A 17,964-nucleotide genomic window follows, 5' to 3' on the forward strand; every position below is an offset into this window, starting at 1 on the left:
ACAATAATCCTTAATCAACCAAAATAGTAAATCTGCACACTTAAGAAACTATTAGAATACAAAATTTTTACATAACAAATATATGTATTGTTATCATCAAAACTTAAAGATTGAATGTATAATCAAATCTTGTTCTAACAGAAAATAGATCTTGAAGAAATTAATAATCATAAAGTAGTGACACCCATATGGAAGAACATGAGCATGAAACATAGTCAGTTGTGAAAGAGAAACCTGCTAAAGTATAACAAGACCAACATAGGTTAAGCATGATACATCACCAACCTAAGAGAGATGGATATTGCTCAAGGTACTCATGGATTAATATGAGCATGTGACATACAAAGAGACCATCATTGGTCTTGCATACGAGAAGTGGCTAGAGACCATGAAATTTGTCTTGGATTCCACTATAAGTTTGATTTTGGTTTTTGGTTACAACAATTCAACTAAATAAGTAGATAAAACATCTTAAACCAAAATATCTTTTCCTTTGCTTCTTTATTGAATCTTGTCTACAAATTAGCTAACCACATCTACTACCTTGATCTCAATCTCTGACCTTTGATAGACTTCATTCTTGACACCAAAATGACCTTCACTCAATCCTAATTACAAGCATTGAATCCTTTCTTCAACAGATTGACAAATACAATAAAACTTCACTTCAATGGAAAAAACCTCTCTCTTTTTCTTCCAAAGAACTTCAATATTGAATTCCACTAATATCAAACTGCTTGAAAACTTCACACTTCAATGAACAATTAGAATTCTAATGTTTTCTCACAATCAATCTTCACACACACATGTTGATGATTTTCCATATACAAAATTAAGATAAATATTTGAAAGGGACGAAGTTGTGTTTCTAACTATCACTCTTGATAGTTTTCATCTATATGATTTTAAGAATGAAAAAGCCTTATATATGTGCTTGAGATATAACACTACTTTTGAGCAAAAAAGCCTTAAAGGATCCTATTCAAAGTTGATATTGAATCAATTCAAATGTTAGATATTTGCCTTAAATAACCGTGTCATGTCATGAATTGGATCATGATCATGATCAAAACATTTTTTAGATCGATTCACAAGAAGGTTTTAATCGGATCACAAAAACCATGAATCGATCTCACAACCAGAATGAAAACATGATGAATTTTTTTAATAGTGAATCTGTTAAATCAAATGTGTGAATCGATTGACACATACATAATGAAAACATGATGAAAAATTCCAACTAATGAATCAATTCAATTCACTTTATGAATATGATCACAAAATCGAACTCACATGAATTTTGAAAAATCTCATTTGAATTGATTAATGCAAACTTAACATTTTGAATCGACTCATAAAACACTTTGACTCAATTATTTAAGATGGATTTAAGTCAAACATACATTTTATGCATGAAAAACCAATTTTATTTTATGTGTGAGGGGATTATTAAAAAAACTTAAAATACGATAAGTTACTAAAGATAAATCATCAAAACACAAGATATTATGATAATGCGCACGAGCATCTCCAATCTCCTTTTTTTAACACATCAATCTCCCTCTTTTTAATACTTGACAAATTTGAGTATTTGAGTTACTAATAAAACCATGCCCCCACATTAAACACTTATTTGTTAAGCCAATTTAAAATTTCATGTGAAACCCTTCCCTCTTTGCAAAAGAGGAAAGAAAACCCTTTAAATATTAAAATTATAAGTTATAGTCATTAAAAAAATGGACACACCATTAACTTTTAGTGTAAAAATGTGAGAATAAGACTAAAATAGTTTTATTTTAAAACTAGAGATCTCATTTTGTGAATGAGATAAAATAGTGGAATTAAAATTGTAATTAAGTTAAAAAATAATATAACTATAAGGATGTGTTTGTTTTAAGGATTAAAAATATATTTGCAAAAATATGACATTCAAAATGAAATAATTCTATATTTATTTCAAGTTTATAAAAACTATTCCCTGATACTTTTTATTTTCAGAAATGTTGTTACACAAAAATTTTCTCAAATTTATTCTCATGCTTTAAAGGTGAGAATCTAACATTCTCATAAAAATAATGCTCGACTAATTACAACTTTTCACTTGTACTCACATTTATTTTTATTTTTAAGTTTTAATTTTTGAAATTAAATAAAATTTATAAATTTTTTAGGATATATAATTTTTTTTTGCCAAACACTTGTATAAAAATATTATTCCTAAAAATAATAATTATTAAAATAGAATTTTAAAGAAAAATATCGTCATGATATTAACTCCAAACTAAAGTTAATATTAATTTTTATTTTTTAAAAAATAACAAATATTATGATTCAAATAAAATATAATGTTTGAGATAATCATTTTATTAATGAACAAATTTTAACTCTAAGCTTGATAGAGTTCACAAGAATTTTTTTCTTTACCAAAATAATAAAACCAAAATGAAATAATGTTATTAAAGTTTAAAATAACTTTCATTATTCATTAATTACGATATAAGTCTATTGTCTGATTTCATTTTGATTGATTTGATTAAGATATGTTTTAATTAAAATTTGTCACCATACATGTTTTTGGTCTTAATTATTTATTTGTTATGTGTTTTTGCATAGAAAATTGAGACAAAAAGTTATAATACTAATAGACGAGTATTTTTTTTTTAAATTTTAATTTTATCGAAACTTATTTACTTTATTAAGTTATTAAATATACTACCTTCGGTCCCATTTATAAGAGAAAATTTGCTTTTTAGATTCATTGGATAATAATTGTATTTGGACTGTATCATGGACTAGATACATTGATCTTTCAATGAATTTAAAAAGTCAAATTTCAGTGGGAGTATATAATACTCCCTCTGGTCCCATTTATAAGAAAATATTCTCTTTTTAGATACATTGAATAACTAATGTATCTGGACAACATACTGTCTAGATACATTATTTGTTCAATGTATCTAAAAAGAGAATCTTTTCTTATAAATGGGATCGGAGGTAGTAATGAGAATAAAGTAAAACTTTAAAATGATTCAAAATAAAAAGATTACTAATACTAATGAAAGCGAGAGAGTATATTTGATTTGATTGACTCTTTATTATTAGTCTGATTTGATTGGTTAACATATTTGATTTGATTTTTATATTTGTTGGGCTTTTTAACTAGCTTTAATTATCTAAAGCTATTATACTAATATAAATATGAGTCTTTCTTTTTTTAAAAAGGGTACACGACAGCTCTAAGCAACAAGAAACTAGTAAAAATTGAGAGTGAGCATTTGAGAACCGGTAAGTTTTTCTTTCTATTTTTCTCTTCTTTTCTTGCTTTTTTTTATGTCGTTTTAGTTTGATTTGTATATATGATTATACTATTCAACAATTATGTACATATATTAAAGTATTAGTTTGTCAAATGAAAAAAGTCAATGATTAATAAAATAATCAACAAAATTATATTTTTCACAATTTTATCGTATTATTTAGTCCGTATAAAAATTTTCAGGCGAAATTCATTTAAAAACAGAATGAATTGAAGGACACATGAGAGAAAGTTCCAAATTTCAAATGAAAATTTCTCTGCAGGGCAGAGAACAGGAGAAGTTCTCGTGAAGTAGTTGCACTTCTACTGGCTGGGCCCTATCGTCTCCTCTGAATCAAAGATGTGACACATTGAGAACCCTTTTGTAACCGCCAGCTATTACCGTTCTCCTTACCACCCTTTAACCACCATCTCCACACTAATTCACACCCTCACCCTCTTGCCACGTAATTCTCCTGCTTACAACAAATTACCACGCGTCCACCTCACCCTCTTTCTTGGAATTACCCCCACATCACGCTTTAATATTCATCACCAAATAGTTAAACCAAGTCCGTGTTAGCTATCCAGAGACATCTGATATAAATATACCAATTCTTTTATTCACTTTCAAAAGGCACCTTCCTCCGTGGTATTATAAACAAATTCTATTTTTTTATTCATTCAATAATTCAATAATTAATTTATATAATATGTATGTAGACTATATAAATTAGTATACATTAATTCTTGAATTAATTAAAAAAAAAGTAAAATTTACTTATATGGAAGAAGGAGTAATAAATTATTTTAAAAAATATATTCAGTATTACGGAAGGATCACTATTCATGTCATAGCCTTATTAAAAACCCATAAATACCCTTTAATTCCGCGCCAAATTGAACTAACCGATCAAGGACAAACTCGTACTTTTCTCCCATTGGCGTAACTAACTGGAAGGTAGGTGAGAGTTATCCTGTACAACTCCCCAATTCAACGGATAAAGTACACATCCCTCTGAAACTTCCTGATTCGAGGGAGTTTTTCAGTTCAAGTACCTTTTGACGGTTCTAAGTAAACGACATATAAAATCAACGGTTGGATGTCAAACTTGTCTATATACTATAACCCAATAAATTTCACACGTGATTATTCCTTCTTTTTATCTGCTCTTTCTTTTTCTCTGACCGAAACAGAACCCAGGCCTCATCGATAACACCGTCTTTATTTCTTCTTTTACTAAAGTACCCTTCGGTCTATCACATTAATTACTCCCTCTTTAATTCTTGTACCCGCCAATAAATACTTATAACAGTAACGGTGATTCCGTCATATTCTATAAACGGCGTTATCTTAAATCGCGTTTACATTCAAAACGCGTTTTGCATATTGGACGGCGTGTTTGTTTCGTTGAACCACCTAACAACCACCACTACTTCTCCTCAAAGTTTCTTTCATTTAATTATTTTATTATTTTATTAACCAAACAAACCCATAAAAAAAAAAAGCTTTTAATAATATTTCGGTTTTCAGAGCTAATAAAGCGATTTAATTATTTCGGAGTATAAAACTATAAATTATCACTTCCTTTCTCTTTTTCGGTTTGCTAACCTTTTGTTTCCTCTCTCTCCTCTCACTGTTTCTCTCCGTTTTTTTTCCTCGTCGGAAAACCTTTTCCGTTCGCCGGGAAACCGCTTTTCATTTTTTTCGTCCTTTTTCCTCGCCGTTGTAGGAAGCTCGTCACGGTTTTCCGATTGAAACGCTTGCATTCACTCTCAATTTCCCGTGGTCGCTCCTACCAGGTGTTGGATCTCTCCGTCACGCGGTATAAGCCTCGTATACGGCGTTGTTCGGGAATGTGGCGAGCCTTGTTGTCTTATAAGGCTAGCTTTTAATCTGCAACATTCAGGATCGTGATTTAGGGTTTGCTTCTTTGATTTCGTTTCGGTTTGGTTATTCTTTTTGTTTGTGATTTCTCTTTCTAACGAAGACGGATACCTACCGGGAGCGATTTCGTAATGAAATGGTAGGTTAATAGCGTTTTGTTGATTTTTTCGTCTCGCGTTGTTGTTTCGTTCTGATTCATGAATGCTTGAAATTCTCTGTGAAATGTATCTTCCTTCTGTTTATCGTTCAGATCTCGGACATTGTTATACTTTCTAACGGTTTCGATACGATTTCTCTCATTTAACTGGTTTGAATAATGATTTTTTCTATCTAATAATTGTTTAGAAATTTTTTTATGAGAAGGACCACGGTAAATTTTTTCCGTGTCTAAATTCTGAAATTCTGAATAGGAATTCAGAAATTTATTTTAATCAAGGATTAACAGTTTTCTGCGCCTTTTACTTTTATTTTTTGGTTGAAATTTGTATGACCGATGCTACTTTTTGTGTGGTGGTGCTTAATGAGGTGGAAAATAAAGATGTTGATAGGAGTAATAGACTGTTTAAATTTCAGCGCATGCATTATTTGAATGTTTCTATTCTATTTCTGTAGGATAATTTTTTGTTGACTATTTCTTTTGCGACGGTGTTATATATATATTTGGATGTTTTTATTGACTCTGTTAGTAGTTACTTTTCCCTAGTGAGGTGATTGTGCTTTCCCTTGAACTTTGAAAGCAGTTTTGACATAGCTGGTAAATGTACCATGACCATCAAGTCATTGACTCATCAATGATTATATGTCAAAGCACATCTCATTCATTTTGCCGTAGGATTGTTTTGAGTTTGTTTGTGTTCAAGGTTTATTCCTTTCTCTTGTTGAACTGCATCCTTTGCCAACTGTAGGAAGCTAAAGCATAAGAAATTATGCTTTCCTTTGGCGTCCCTTGGTTTATTCTACAAGAATTACCCTGGCAATGTTTCACGTGTTTTTTTGGTGCTGGCAAAATAAATGCTTCAGTCTGTTTATTGTTGGTTATATATCTATTGTGTTTCAAATTACTGTAAATTTGTAAGATGTTTGCGTTTACCTGTTTACCTTAGAAGTTATCCTTGCATTTTTGAGTACATTCTGATCTGAGTGTGAAAATGTGAAACATGTAACAGGTAGAAGGAGGAAGAATGCGATTATCCGAGGAAGCTAGAAATGGGTTAGAATTTTTGAAACGTAAGAGGCTTCAGCGTGCACAAGCCGCCGCTGCCTCTCAGACTAATGTTGCTAACATGATGAATAGAAGTGGAGGAGATGCTTTGAGAGCTTCAGCTTCATGTGGCACAAGACTGCACAGTGATCCAGATGTTTTTTTCAAACGGAAGGTGGATAAGTTTGATACAAGTGATTTGGAATGGACTGAGAACATTCCAGAGTGTCCTGTGTATTCTCCGACAAAGGAGGAATTTGAAGATCCTTTGATTTACTTGCAGAAGATAGCTCCAGAAGCTTCTAAATATGGTATGGAGTTTGGTCTGTTGAAACTTTTATTAGTTCTATTGTGTACTAACATTAGTAGTTTGCACTGGTGTTTTTCATATTAGTTAATCAGTAAACCTGAGCCTTAACATGTGCCCAAGTTTTGACATTCTCATACTTTTTCCATCTTATAAATTTGGCTTTTGGGTGTGTAGATCATTTGTAAGGAGATGAAATGATTGCATGATGCAAAGAGTATTCTGTAAACCCCCATATCCAGCCACGTGCACTTACAAAGTGATCAAAATACTTCTATGCTTTTAGCCTTTCATGCATAGTTTGGTTTAGATTCTATCATGGAGGAGCTTCAATTAAAATAATTTTTACTTATAGAAAAATCATCATAAGCTTTTAGACAATTATGGAAGTAGAGAGAATTTAAGAAAAGATTGGTATATGGAAGTTTTTAACTTATTCATGAAGCTGATGTTTAAAAAACAGTTATTGCAAGATTCCCTTGATATTTATTTATGTAGTAGTTTAAATAATTTTATTAATGCAACTGACTTTTTCTAGAAATTCTTTATTTGAGTTTGGTATTTATGGTCTAGGATGGTGTTTTCTATAAACAAATTGTCGCTGTTCGTTGATGTTAACATTAGCGAGAGAATGACCATTCATCTTGTATCTTGAAGCTTTTTCCTATTTGAAAAAGCTCAAATAAGATAATATTGAAACTTAGAGGTTTTTTTAAATGTTAATATCATTTTTTTCACTATCTTCTCTTACACCGTCCCTTTTGTCAAAATATTTTCCCAAGGTTTTCACTGCCTCATCTTTCCTGCAACTATTTTTGTTATTGATAAGATGATTATGGGATTGCCGTTGATAATTTGTAATTTTAATAGTAGAAGTTATAGATTTGACTTAATGAAATGACAATTTCTGCCTTGCATTGCATGCTATTTATCATGTCTTTCTCGTTAGGGAAAGGATAGATGAAATCAGTAGTGATAGAGTTATAACCTAACCTTTTTATTTGAATCTCTGATAAATTCTAGGTATATGCAAGATTGTTTCACCTTTGAGTGCTTCTGTACCTGCTGGGGTTGTTTTAATGAAAGAGAAAGCAGGATTTAAGTTTACAACTAGAGTACAGCCTCTTCGCCTTGCTGAGTGGGACACTGAAGACAAAGTCACCTTTTTTATGAGTGGAAGGTAGGTGCTCTAGGGTGCATGTTAATATTTGTAAATTCAACGTTATATATAATTTATAATTTCTAATTAACACAATTGTAATTCAATCAGAAATTATACATTCCGCGATTATGAGAAAATGGCAAACAAGGTTTTCGCACGAAGATATTGCAGCTCTGGATGTCTTCCAGCCACTTACTTGGAAAAGGAGTTTTGGCATGAAATTGGTTGTGGGAAAATGGACACTGTTGAATATGCATGTGATGTTGATGGTAGTGCATTTTCATCTTCTCCTACTGATCAGCTTGGGAATAGCAAATGGAATTTAAAGGTGTTAAATTTACTAGTCTGTCTCTTCTTTTATATTTGGTTATTTTCTTCGTTAACCTGTCTTTTATTTATTTACTTAACATATGGGACAGTATTTTAACTGAATGACGGATCTTGCTTGTCAATTAACTTACTAAATACTTCCTCTCTATTATTTTAGAATCTTTCCCGTTTGCCCAAATCAACTTTGCGTCTCTTGGAAACTTCAATTCCGGTATGGCAATTTCTTATCTTTATCAATAGTACCAATTATATACTATTTTTTTCTGGGTGTCTTATATTGGGCTTTATTTCAGGGAGTAACAGAACCTATGCTATACATTGGAATGCTGTTTAGTATGTTTGCGTGGCACGTGGAGGATCATTATTTGTACAGGTATAGTCGTATTAACTAGTTATTGCAACAGTGATGCATTATAACAAACAAATAATTCCTTCTCTATTTGCAAATTTAATGATATTGATGTATTATATGGTAATGACAGCATTAATTACCAGCATTGTGGTGCATCAAAAACATGGTATGGTATCCCTGGTCATGCAGCTTTGGAATTTGAAAGGGTGGTGAGAGAACATGTGTATACTACTGATATTTTGTCAAGTGACGGGGAAGATGGAGCCTTTGATGTTCTCCTGGGGAAAACAACTTTATTTCCGCCTAATATTTTGTTGGAACATAAAGTCCCTGTCTATAAAGCTGTTCAAAAGCCAGGAGAGTTTGTCATAACCTTTCCTAGAGCATATCATGCAGGCTTCAGTCATGGTTAGTATAATCTTTTCAATTATTTTGTTCCAAGAATGAAATATTTTCCTGTTACCACCCATTTAATGCATGTTAAATATTAATGTTCCATATTTTCAATAAAATTCTAGGTTTCAACTGTGGAGAAGCAGTGAATTTTGCTCTTGATGATTGGTTTCCTCTTGGGGCTATTGCGAGCCGGCGATATGCACTTCTTAACAGGGTTCCTTTACTGCCCCATGAAGAACTTCTTTGCAAAGAAGCAATGCTTATTCATTCAAGCGTGGAACTTGAAGATTCGGACTTTCCTTCCCCAGACTTGTTATCTCCTAATAAAACAAAGATATCTTTCATTAATTTGTTGCGTTTCCAGCACTGTGCCAGTTGGTTACTTATGAAATCAAGGGCGTGTACTAGTGTTTCTTCACATTCGCATGGCACAATTCTCTGTAGCCTGTGCAAACGTGACTGTTACATTGCTTATGTTGGCTGCAGCTGTCACATGCACCCTGTATGCCTACGTCATGGTAAGCTTTGTTCAATGCCATCTACCAAGTGTGCTTCAATGCATGCAAAATCATTTTGGGAAAGTGAACTTGGGAACTCAACATTCATGTTTAATACAAGATGTTAAAAAAATAATCATGGATATTATTGATTCCTGATCGCAAATCCAACTATAACTTCCCACTTTTACCTTGTTCTGTTATATTTTTTCAATGTTTTAATTTTTTTCCTTTATGGATATTATTGATTCCTGATCTTAAATCCCTTGGTAATGCTAATTTTTTTAAAACTTACCAACTATAACCTCCCACTTTTACCCCATTTACCATATTTTTCAGTATTTTACTTATTTTATTTTAAAAAATAAAATTTAAAAGCATTCTTAACAATATTTATATCTTACTGCATAGTAATGAATAAAGCATTATCTCGATTCTAGACCATAGGATAAATTTGTTCCCAACAATGAATTTTTTACTTCATTAGTTTTATGTATGTTTGATGATACAGCATTCTCGTTTTTAATGTCTATAGTTTGAAATTTCAGAGGTTAAATCTCTTGACTTCAGCTGTGGGAAGAAGCACACTCTATATTTGAGAGAGGATATTGGGGACATGGAAGCTGCAGCCAAGATGTTTGAGCAGGAAGATGGGATATTGGATGAGATAGGCAAGCAATCCAAAAGCGAACAAAATATGTATTCATATCCTTTGTCAGATATGTTTCAGAGAGCTGAAACAAGTGGATATGAACCATATTGTGAGCTTAAATTTGATTCTATGATGGAGTTTTATACAGCTCCAGAACTGTCAACAAATAATCAAGAGTGCGGCACACAAAGTCAATTTGTATCAGACTCAGAAAACCATAAACCAGAAGTGTCTGAGGTTTCCTTTTCTGCTGCATCCACTCTTTGTTCTCTTTCAGAACATCTTGAGTGTTCCTCTGCTAATAAAGATGTAAGTTTTTTTTAAAACAAATGTGTTTTAATATTTACAGTTTTTCACTGCTCCGCACTGCTTGGGGGTTTTGAACAGCTATTATTGTTAAATAAACTAACGCCATATATTCTTTAGGCCGAGGTGCAGACTAACTTGAAAGTGGGCATTATTGATTGCAAAGAACTTGGTGAAGCAATATCCAACAATGCATGCGGATCTTCACTATTCCCTTCTCGGCATCATGAAAGTTCGCTTAAAGTGCATGATCTTCAGAAAGCCGATGTGAAGCCTATAGTGGATAATGACAGTGATGATTCTGATTCAGGAATATTTAGGGCAAAGCGCCCCGCTTCTCTAAAGGCTGAGAAAAGAAATTTGAAGGCTGTGGCGGTGAAACATTCTGAGCAGCAGGTGTGTAAATTCTCTCATTGTTAATTTTATCAGTCCATCATGTAAATCTGCTGGATATTCTGTTACTCAGTCTATCTATAATCATTCTATTCTTGTCACATATTTCCAATATTTTCCATCTTACAGAAATTGACTGTCTAATGTTGATCCATATGAGCAGGGACTTAAACGATTGAAGAAAGTCCTTCCTGAAGGAAAAAGCAACAGGCAACAAATGAATGTCAGAACCAGTGAATCAAGTTATAAATATAACCCAGTTAGTCATAAAGTTGATATTGGAATTTCCTTTAAGGACAGATTTGCAAGGGGAAATGACACTCCCATTCCTGTAAGATATAAAAAGTCAGGCAATGAGGAAGTAAGTATGAACATGCAACAAAATCACCACAGGAAAGAGAGGTTTCAGCAAACTTATAGAGAAGCGCCATCCATTGAGATTGGGTCTAAGCGACTTAAAGTCCGAGGCCCTTCATTTTTGGGCTTAGAGAGCAGGTTGAATTGAAGTTTCAAGTTGCCTTTTGAAATAGATTGCGAGAGTCTGACATTGCTAACTTCATTTTAGCTAAATGGCTTTCTAACAATACAGAAAATCCAAATGATTGATTCTGGAAGCAGCTGCAATGTATTTAACCAATTAGGATAAGAATTTACATTCTTTGTGCAGACAAGCCCTAACATTTGGGCCATTTGCACTGGTGGTGATCCTTTGGGTTCTCTGGCCGGGGTGTTTTTCCTACTTCGCTGGGTGAACCTGACCGACCTGCAAAACTAGGAAGTTAGAAATTGGCTTAGTGGTTCGATATTTCAATGTAAATTTGTTTACTTTCTGATCAATTGTTTAGTTCTTTGTTAGCAACATGGATCTCCCCATTGTTTTCTTGTTAAAATGCTGTCAGCTGCTTCCTCTTTTGATGTTAATTCATTCTTTTTGTAGAAATAGGTCCTTGTACCTATAACTACCTCAATAAAATTCAAATTAGTTCTTTATTTTTTCTCAATATCATTTGTTAGCTTTCACTGTCGCTGGTTATGTTCAAATAAGATGCTTGTAGGATTTTACAGTTGTACTATTATGGTATTAACTAGTAACAAACCCGTGCATACGCACGGGTTCTGTTCGGTTACGCGAATTTGGATACATCCTTTATTTTAAATAAAAATGTTAAAAAAGAAAAAAATTAGATAAATAATTAATTATTTATACAACCATTATTTATACAACCATCAATTTTAATATGGTGGCAAAAAATCAAATAAGGGTATTTTGAACTTTTCCACAACCATTAACTTTCTTATATTATAGATTAATAGATCTTTTTTTGGAAGAAAGAAATGAGAAAGTGATGAAAGAGAAAAAATAGAGAATAAAGAGAGATTTGATAATTTGATAAAATATATGAGTTGTATTATTTTGATAATAAAATTAAGAACTTTACGGTACATAGACCAAAAAACCACAATTTTAATGTGGTGGTAAAAAATCAAATAAGTGTATTTTGAGCTTTTCCACAACCATTAATTTTCTTATATTATAGATTGATAGATTTGTTTTTGGAAGAAAGAAGTGAGAAAATGATGAAAGAGAAAAAAAATAGAGAATAGGGAGAGATTTGATAAGTTTGATAAAATATAAGAGTTGTATTATTTTAATAATAAAATTAAGAGCTTTATGTTACAAAGACCAAAAAACCACAATTTTAATGTGGTGGCAAAAAATCAAATAAAAGTATTTTGGACTTTTCCATAACCATTAATTTTCTTATATTATAGATTGATAGATTGATATATATTTTTTTGGAAGAAAGAAGTGAGAAAGTGATGAAAAGAGCAAAAAAATAGAGAATAGAGAGAGATTTGATAAGTTTGATAAAATATAAGAGTTGTATTATTTTAATAATAAAATTAAGAACTTTATGGTACAAAGACCAAAAAACCATAATTTTAATGTGGTGGCAAAAAATCAAATAAGGGTATTTTGGACTTTTCCACAACCATTAACTTTCTTATATTATAGATTAATAGATCTTTTTTTGGAAGAAAGAAATGAGAAAGTGATGAAAGAGAAAAAATAGAGAATAAAGAGAGATTTGATAATTTGATAAAATATATGAGTTGTATTATTTTGATAATAAAATTAAGAACTTTACGGTACATAGACCAAAAAACCACAATTTTAATGTGGTGGTAAAAAATCAAATAAGTGTATTTTGAGCTTTTCCACAACCATTAATTTTCTTATATTATAGATTGATAGATTTGTTTTTGGAAGAAAGAAGTGAGAAAATGATGAAAGAGAAAAAAAATAGAGAATAGGGAGAGATTTGATAAGTTTGATAAAATATAAGAGTTGTATTATTTTAATAATAAAATTAAGAGCTTTATGTTACAAAGACCAAAAAACCACAATTTTAATGTGGTGGCAAAAAATCAAATAAAAGTATTTTGGACTTTTCCATAACCATTAATTTTCTTATATTATAGATTGATAGATTGATATATATTTTTTTGGAAGAAAGAAGTGAGAAAGTGATGAAAAGAGCAAAAAAATAGAGAATAGAGAGAGATTTGATAAGTTTGATAAAATATAAGAGTTGTATTATTTTAATAATAAAATTAAGAACTTTATGGTACAAAGACCAAAAAACCATAATTTTAATGTGGTGGCAAAAAATCAAATAAGGGTATTTTGGACTTTTCCACAACCATTAATTTTCTTATATTATAGATATACTAATGTTTATTTCAAAATTTCAATAATATTATCTTGTAATTCAAGCAATACAAATCTTGTTATACATAGGAGTTAGGAGTAAAGGGTAATAATATTCCTACGTTTACTGTAGCTAATATGATGCGACTGTTATACCTTGCTTGAACATAGGTTTCTCTCTACTATCAAGCAATTAAAGTTAAAGTCCACCACACTACCAATTATGCCCTTTTCTTAAAAATAATTTTCAAAGCTAAAAGGTTATTTTTGTCATTTCATAATCAACTCATTTTATTCACCCCACATTCAACCCACTTTTGCCACCTATCTTCCATTCATTCTCTCTCCTTCAAATTTCATCCTCTTATAATATTACTTTTATTCTATCTCACTTCTCTCTCCACATTTATTTTTCATTTCATTTCTATTTACTTTTCTCTCTCTCTTACAATTTTCTCTCCAATATTTTCACTTTCATTTTAATTTTTTATCTCAAAATTTTAATAAATTGAATTAATATAATTATTAAAAAAATTATTTTCAAATGTCAAAATTATTCATAATTTTTAAAAAAAATATTTTTACATGTTAAAATTTATATTTTTCCCACGGATCACTATGAACAAAATACCTATTTTATTTTAATTAAGATTATACTTATTTGAGACACAAAATTCTTATTTTAAAATGTCAAAATTTTCTATTTTTCTCACGGGGCACTATCAATAAAATAACCATTTTATTTTAATTAATAATTGTCTTTATTTGAGATATGAAATTCTTATTTTCAAATATTCAAATTAAATTTAAATTATTATTATTATTATTCATTTTATAATTAAATAACTCATTTCAAATTTACATGTATATTTAAATCTAATCTATATCGTATTAAATAAATTTGTAACGGGATACGATTAGTTAAATTCACGCAAATTTGTTTTTGATAAAAATTGCTTTCAATATGCATTTGAATACAAATTAACTATACAAAATTATTTTAACCTGTACAAATTCATAAATATCTAATTTTTTATATAATTATATTTATCATTCAATATTCTAAATATCTAAACAAATTATATATATAATATCAAATAAATGTACCCGTGCGGCAGCACGGGTAGTTTACTAGTTACATATAAGTTTGTCTTATCAGCATAGTTAGATAGTATTTTTTTCAAGTTACGAATTCGGTTAATAAAGGAATTTTTTCATACAATAATAATCATGTTTTTTAATTTGTGTGAAGTGAGTTTATATTTATACACTAAAGAAAAAAAAAAGCTGCGTTGGGTCAGACAATAGAAAAGGGAGATTTATATACGTGCCAGCCCCCTAAATTATACATGTTACCCCCTATTTGATGAGATATAAAAAATTTCCGGTACATCCTATTAAATTTTCGGTACGAGAAAATTTTTGATAGTGTATTTGAAATTTCCGATATATAAGAATTTTCAAATTTTCGGGTAATATCAGAAATTTCGTTATAACTTAAATTTTTTGGTATATTTCGATATTAGACCATCTAAGTGAATGACGATGAACTGTAGGCGACTATCCTGGTCAACTGCAGGAAGTGGTGGTGGTGGATCGGAAGAATCTCTGGTACCTGAAGGGCCCTGGATCATCAGATGTTGTGGTAGGTGGTAAGACCCGAGGTGTGACACACTGTGGAACCACTCCAGGTATCCATCCTCACACTACCTGCTTCTGAGCCACCGGCTCCTCAACTACCTGCTCTTCCACAACAGTGGATGCTCTACCAGTACGGCGGCGAGGTGCGCGAAATCCCGTCACTGCCTGCTGCTCAGCCCTACGTTTTCAGTTAGAACTAGTCGGAGGAAGGCGTCCATCAAGTAGCTCTGAGGCATACGCCTCATCAGCAGCTCGAGCAACCGCACCGGCTCTATCGGTGGTCCGTTCCGCAATAGAACCTTCTCTGCCTCTGGTCCTCATTGCAAAATTTAAAAATATAAGGATTTCCGGTAAATGATAATACCGGGAATTTTGAAATTTCCGGTAGCAAATACCGAAAATTTTGAAATTTCCGGTACAATATATTGGAAATTTCACAAAATATACTGTAAAATCTTGTTTTCGTCAAATTTCCGATACGCCTTTGAAATTTCCCGTATCGTCAAAGAATTTGAAAAATTCAGTTCTTCCCATAAATTTGTAAAAATGTGGTAATGAAAATTGATCAGACAATTTAATCTTTTTATAAGTTTGAGAGGTGCCATGAATAATTTGGGGGATGAGAAGATAAATTCTCTAGAAAAAGATATTGGAAATATAATCTGTAAGAAAAAAAAAAAGCCGAGCTGGGCCAGACAATAGAAAAAGATATTGAAAATATAATCTGTAAGAAAAATACATATGAACTGAACCAGAAAAAAACTCCTGCGATAATATTGGTAAGCAATAAGCTTTCTCAATTCTGCAACCTGTCTATATTAGAATGCTATGCATAATAGAAATTGCAAAATTTAATCAAATCAAGCAAATCCAAATTGAATATTTTGAAACTGATTTAATTGAACTATGAACCTTTGATTATAAGATGTTTCAATTGTATTATAAGTTTACTCAATTTAGGAACATAGCAGGTACGGTATATGTAAATTTGTAAAATTACTAGAACTTTTAAGTAGTTTTCTTATTTAAAATAAGAAGAAAACTCCACTCACAGATACAAACTAGTTATAATATTAACTACAACTCCAAATTCTACCAACATAATTTCTCCATGAATAGAGCACATAGCACATATGAATATTACAAAAAACAGGGCATGTATATAGTATAATATATATAACAAAATTCTTCTTCATAGTGAGCCATGTAAGAGAAATTCAAATTGAAGAGTCTAATGGTCTAATTGATGATCTAATTAAATAGGTTGCAGAATTGAGAAAATTTGTTACTTACCAGTATCATCGCATATTTTCGAATTAATTTTAAAAAAATTTAAAAATATATTTCCAAACTAAATTTAGTAAAAAGAAATTTGATAAATTAAAAATCAAAAAGTATTTTGGAGTTTTCACATTGCGTCTCACGGAAAAAAAATTCCCAATATAAATACAATGAGCAGCAAGATTTTCAGGTATTATTAAGAGCTTTTGAAAAAGACCATTTTTCTAACATTAACTTTACCAATAGATTTTGACATATACATTAATCATCTTATTAGTGAATCAGCAGTATATACAAAATGAGCAAACGTCTATCACCGTGAAAATTAAAAAAATACTAACTGTAGCTTTCAATTGGGCACACATTTTTTTAATAAGACCATTCTTCTAACATTAACTCTACCAATATAAATTCTCCGCCTGCACCATCCTGCAACCAACTACATCCCAATCACTGTGGCCTACCCGAGAATTAGCCTTGGGTTCAAATGCCATTGCACCAGGTTACATTTCAAAGATTTATAATTGACGCTCAACCATTTCCAAGATAACCTTTGAACAACTTCAAATATTTGATCAACAGAAGCAACCTTGTTCTTGAAAATACTGTTATTTCTTGTTTTCTAAATACTCCAAACAGAGGTGAACCAGACCACTCTGACTTTTTTAACTGAACTGCTGCCAGTATTCACTAGAGCTACAAATTGATTAAGATGATCCCAACTATCTCTTGGGAGAACTGCGTGAACTCCAAGCCATCTAGTAACACGATGCCATATACCTGCAAAAGTTGGACACTCAAAAAGAAAAGGCGAGATGCTGACTCTTCCACCCCACATCCACCGACACAAAGATTATTTTCCTAGACCAAAGCACCACTTATAAATAAATTGTTTTTAGTTGGAAGTCTATTGTGAAATAATCTTCAAACTAAGCACGGAACTTTTGAGGGTACCATTTTGTGCCAGACCACCGACCACGATTTACTTGTATCAATTCTATTATCCGCCCTCATCGCCTTATAACTCTCCTTCACTTAATACACATCAAAATTTTCTTGATTTCCTATATCTATATGGCAAATATCTCTCTATAATAATGAACTATTTGAATCATAAACTCTAGGAATACCCTCGATTCCGCCATATCTATCGCTCAAGACCTTAAACCAAAGACCATATCTCTCATTTCTAATTTTTCACACCCACTTTCCTAGTAACGAATAATTGAAATCACTTAACTTCTTTATTCCCACCCCTCCATCTTTTATGGGTCTACATATTTTATCCCACTTGATCCAGTTTATTTTTCGCACATTCTCACCGCTGCCCCATAAGAAATGTTTGAAAAAAGACTCGAGTTTAGAGATGATACCTGAAGAAGCTTTGAAGAAGGAGAATAAATAGACTAGAATTGCAGACATGACAGACTTAAGCACAACCACTCTACCTCCAAAAGATAAGTGCCTGTGTTTCCATTTGGACAATCTAGATCTCACGATATCCAACACCGATTGCCATGTATTCTTGAATCTAGGATTAGCACCGATCG

General features: G+C 31.4%; 1 protein-coding gene across 1 annotated transcript; it reads left to right on the forward strand.

Moving 5' to 3' along the window:
• Positions 1-4,841: 4,841 nt before the first annotated feature.
• On the forward strand, positions 4,842-11,780 carry LOC131637008 (lysine-specific demethylase JMJ13-like). Its single transcript, XM_058907577.1, has 11 exons — positions 4,842-5,322; positions 6,350-6,695; positions 7,715-7,871; positions 7,962-8,181; positions 8,341-8,394; positions 8,477-8,556; positions 8,666-8,943; positions 9,054-9,449; positions 9,977-10,389; positions 10,507-10,782; positions 10,943-11,780. The coding sequence occupies exons 1-11, from the start codon at positions 5,320-5,322 to the stop codon at positions 11,282-11,284; spliced, it is 2,565 nt and encodes an 854-aa protein (XP_058763560.1). The 5' UTR covers positions 4,842-5,319; the 3' UTR covers positions 11,285-11,780.
• The last annotated feature ends 6,184 nt before the right edge of the window (positions 11,781-17,964 follow it).

This window comes from Vicia villosa, unplaced genomic scaffold (genome assembly GCF_029867415.1).
Source record: "Vicia villosa cultivar HV-30 ecotype Madison, WI unplaced genomic scaffold, Vvil1.0 ctg.001890F_1_1, whole genome shotgun sequence".
In the NCBI taxonomy this organism is placed as follows: Eukaryota; Viridiplantae; Streptophyta; class Magnoliopsida; order Fabales; family Fabaceae; genus Vicia; species Vicia villosa.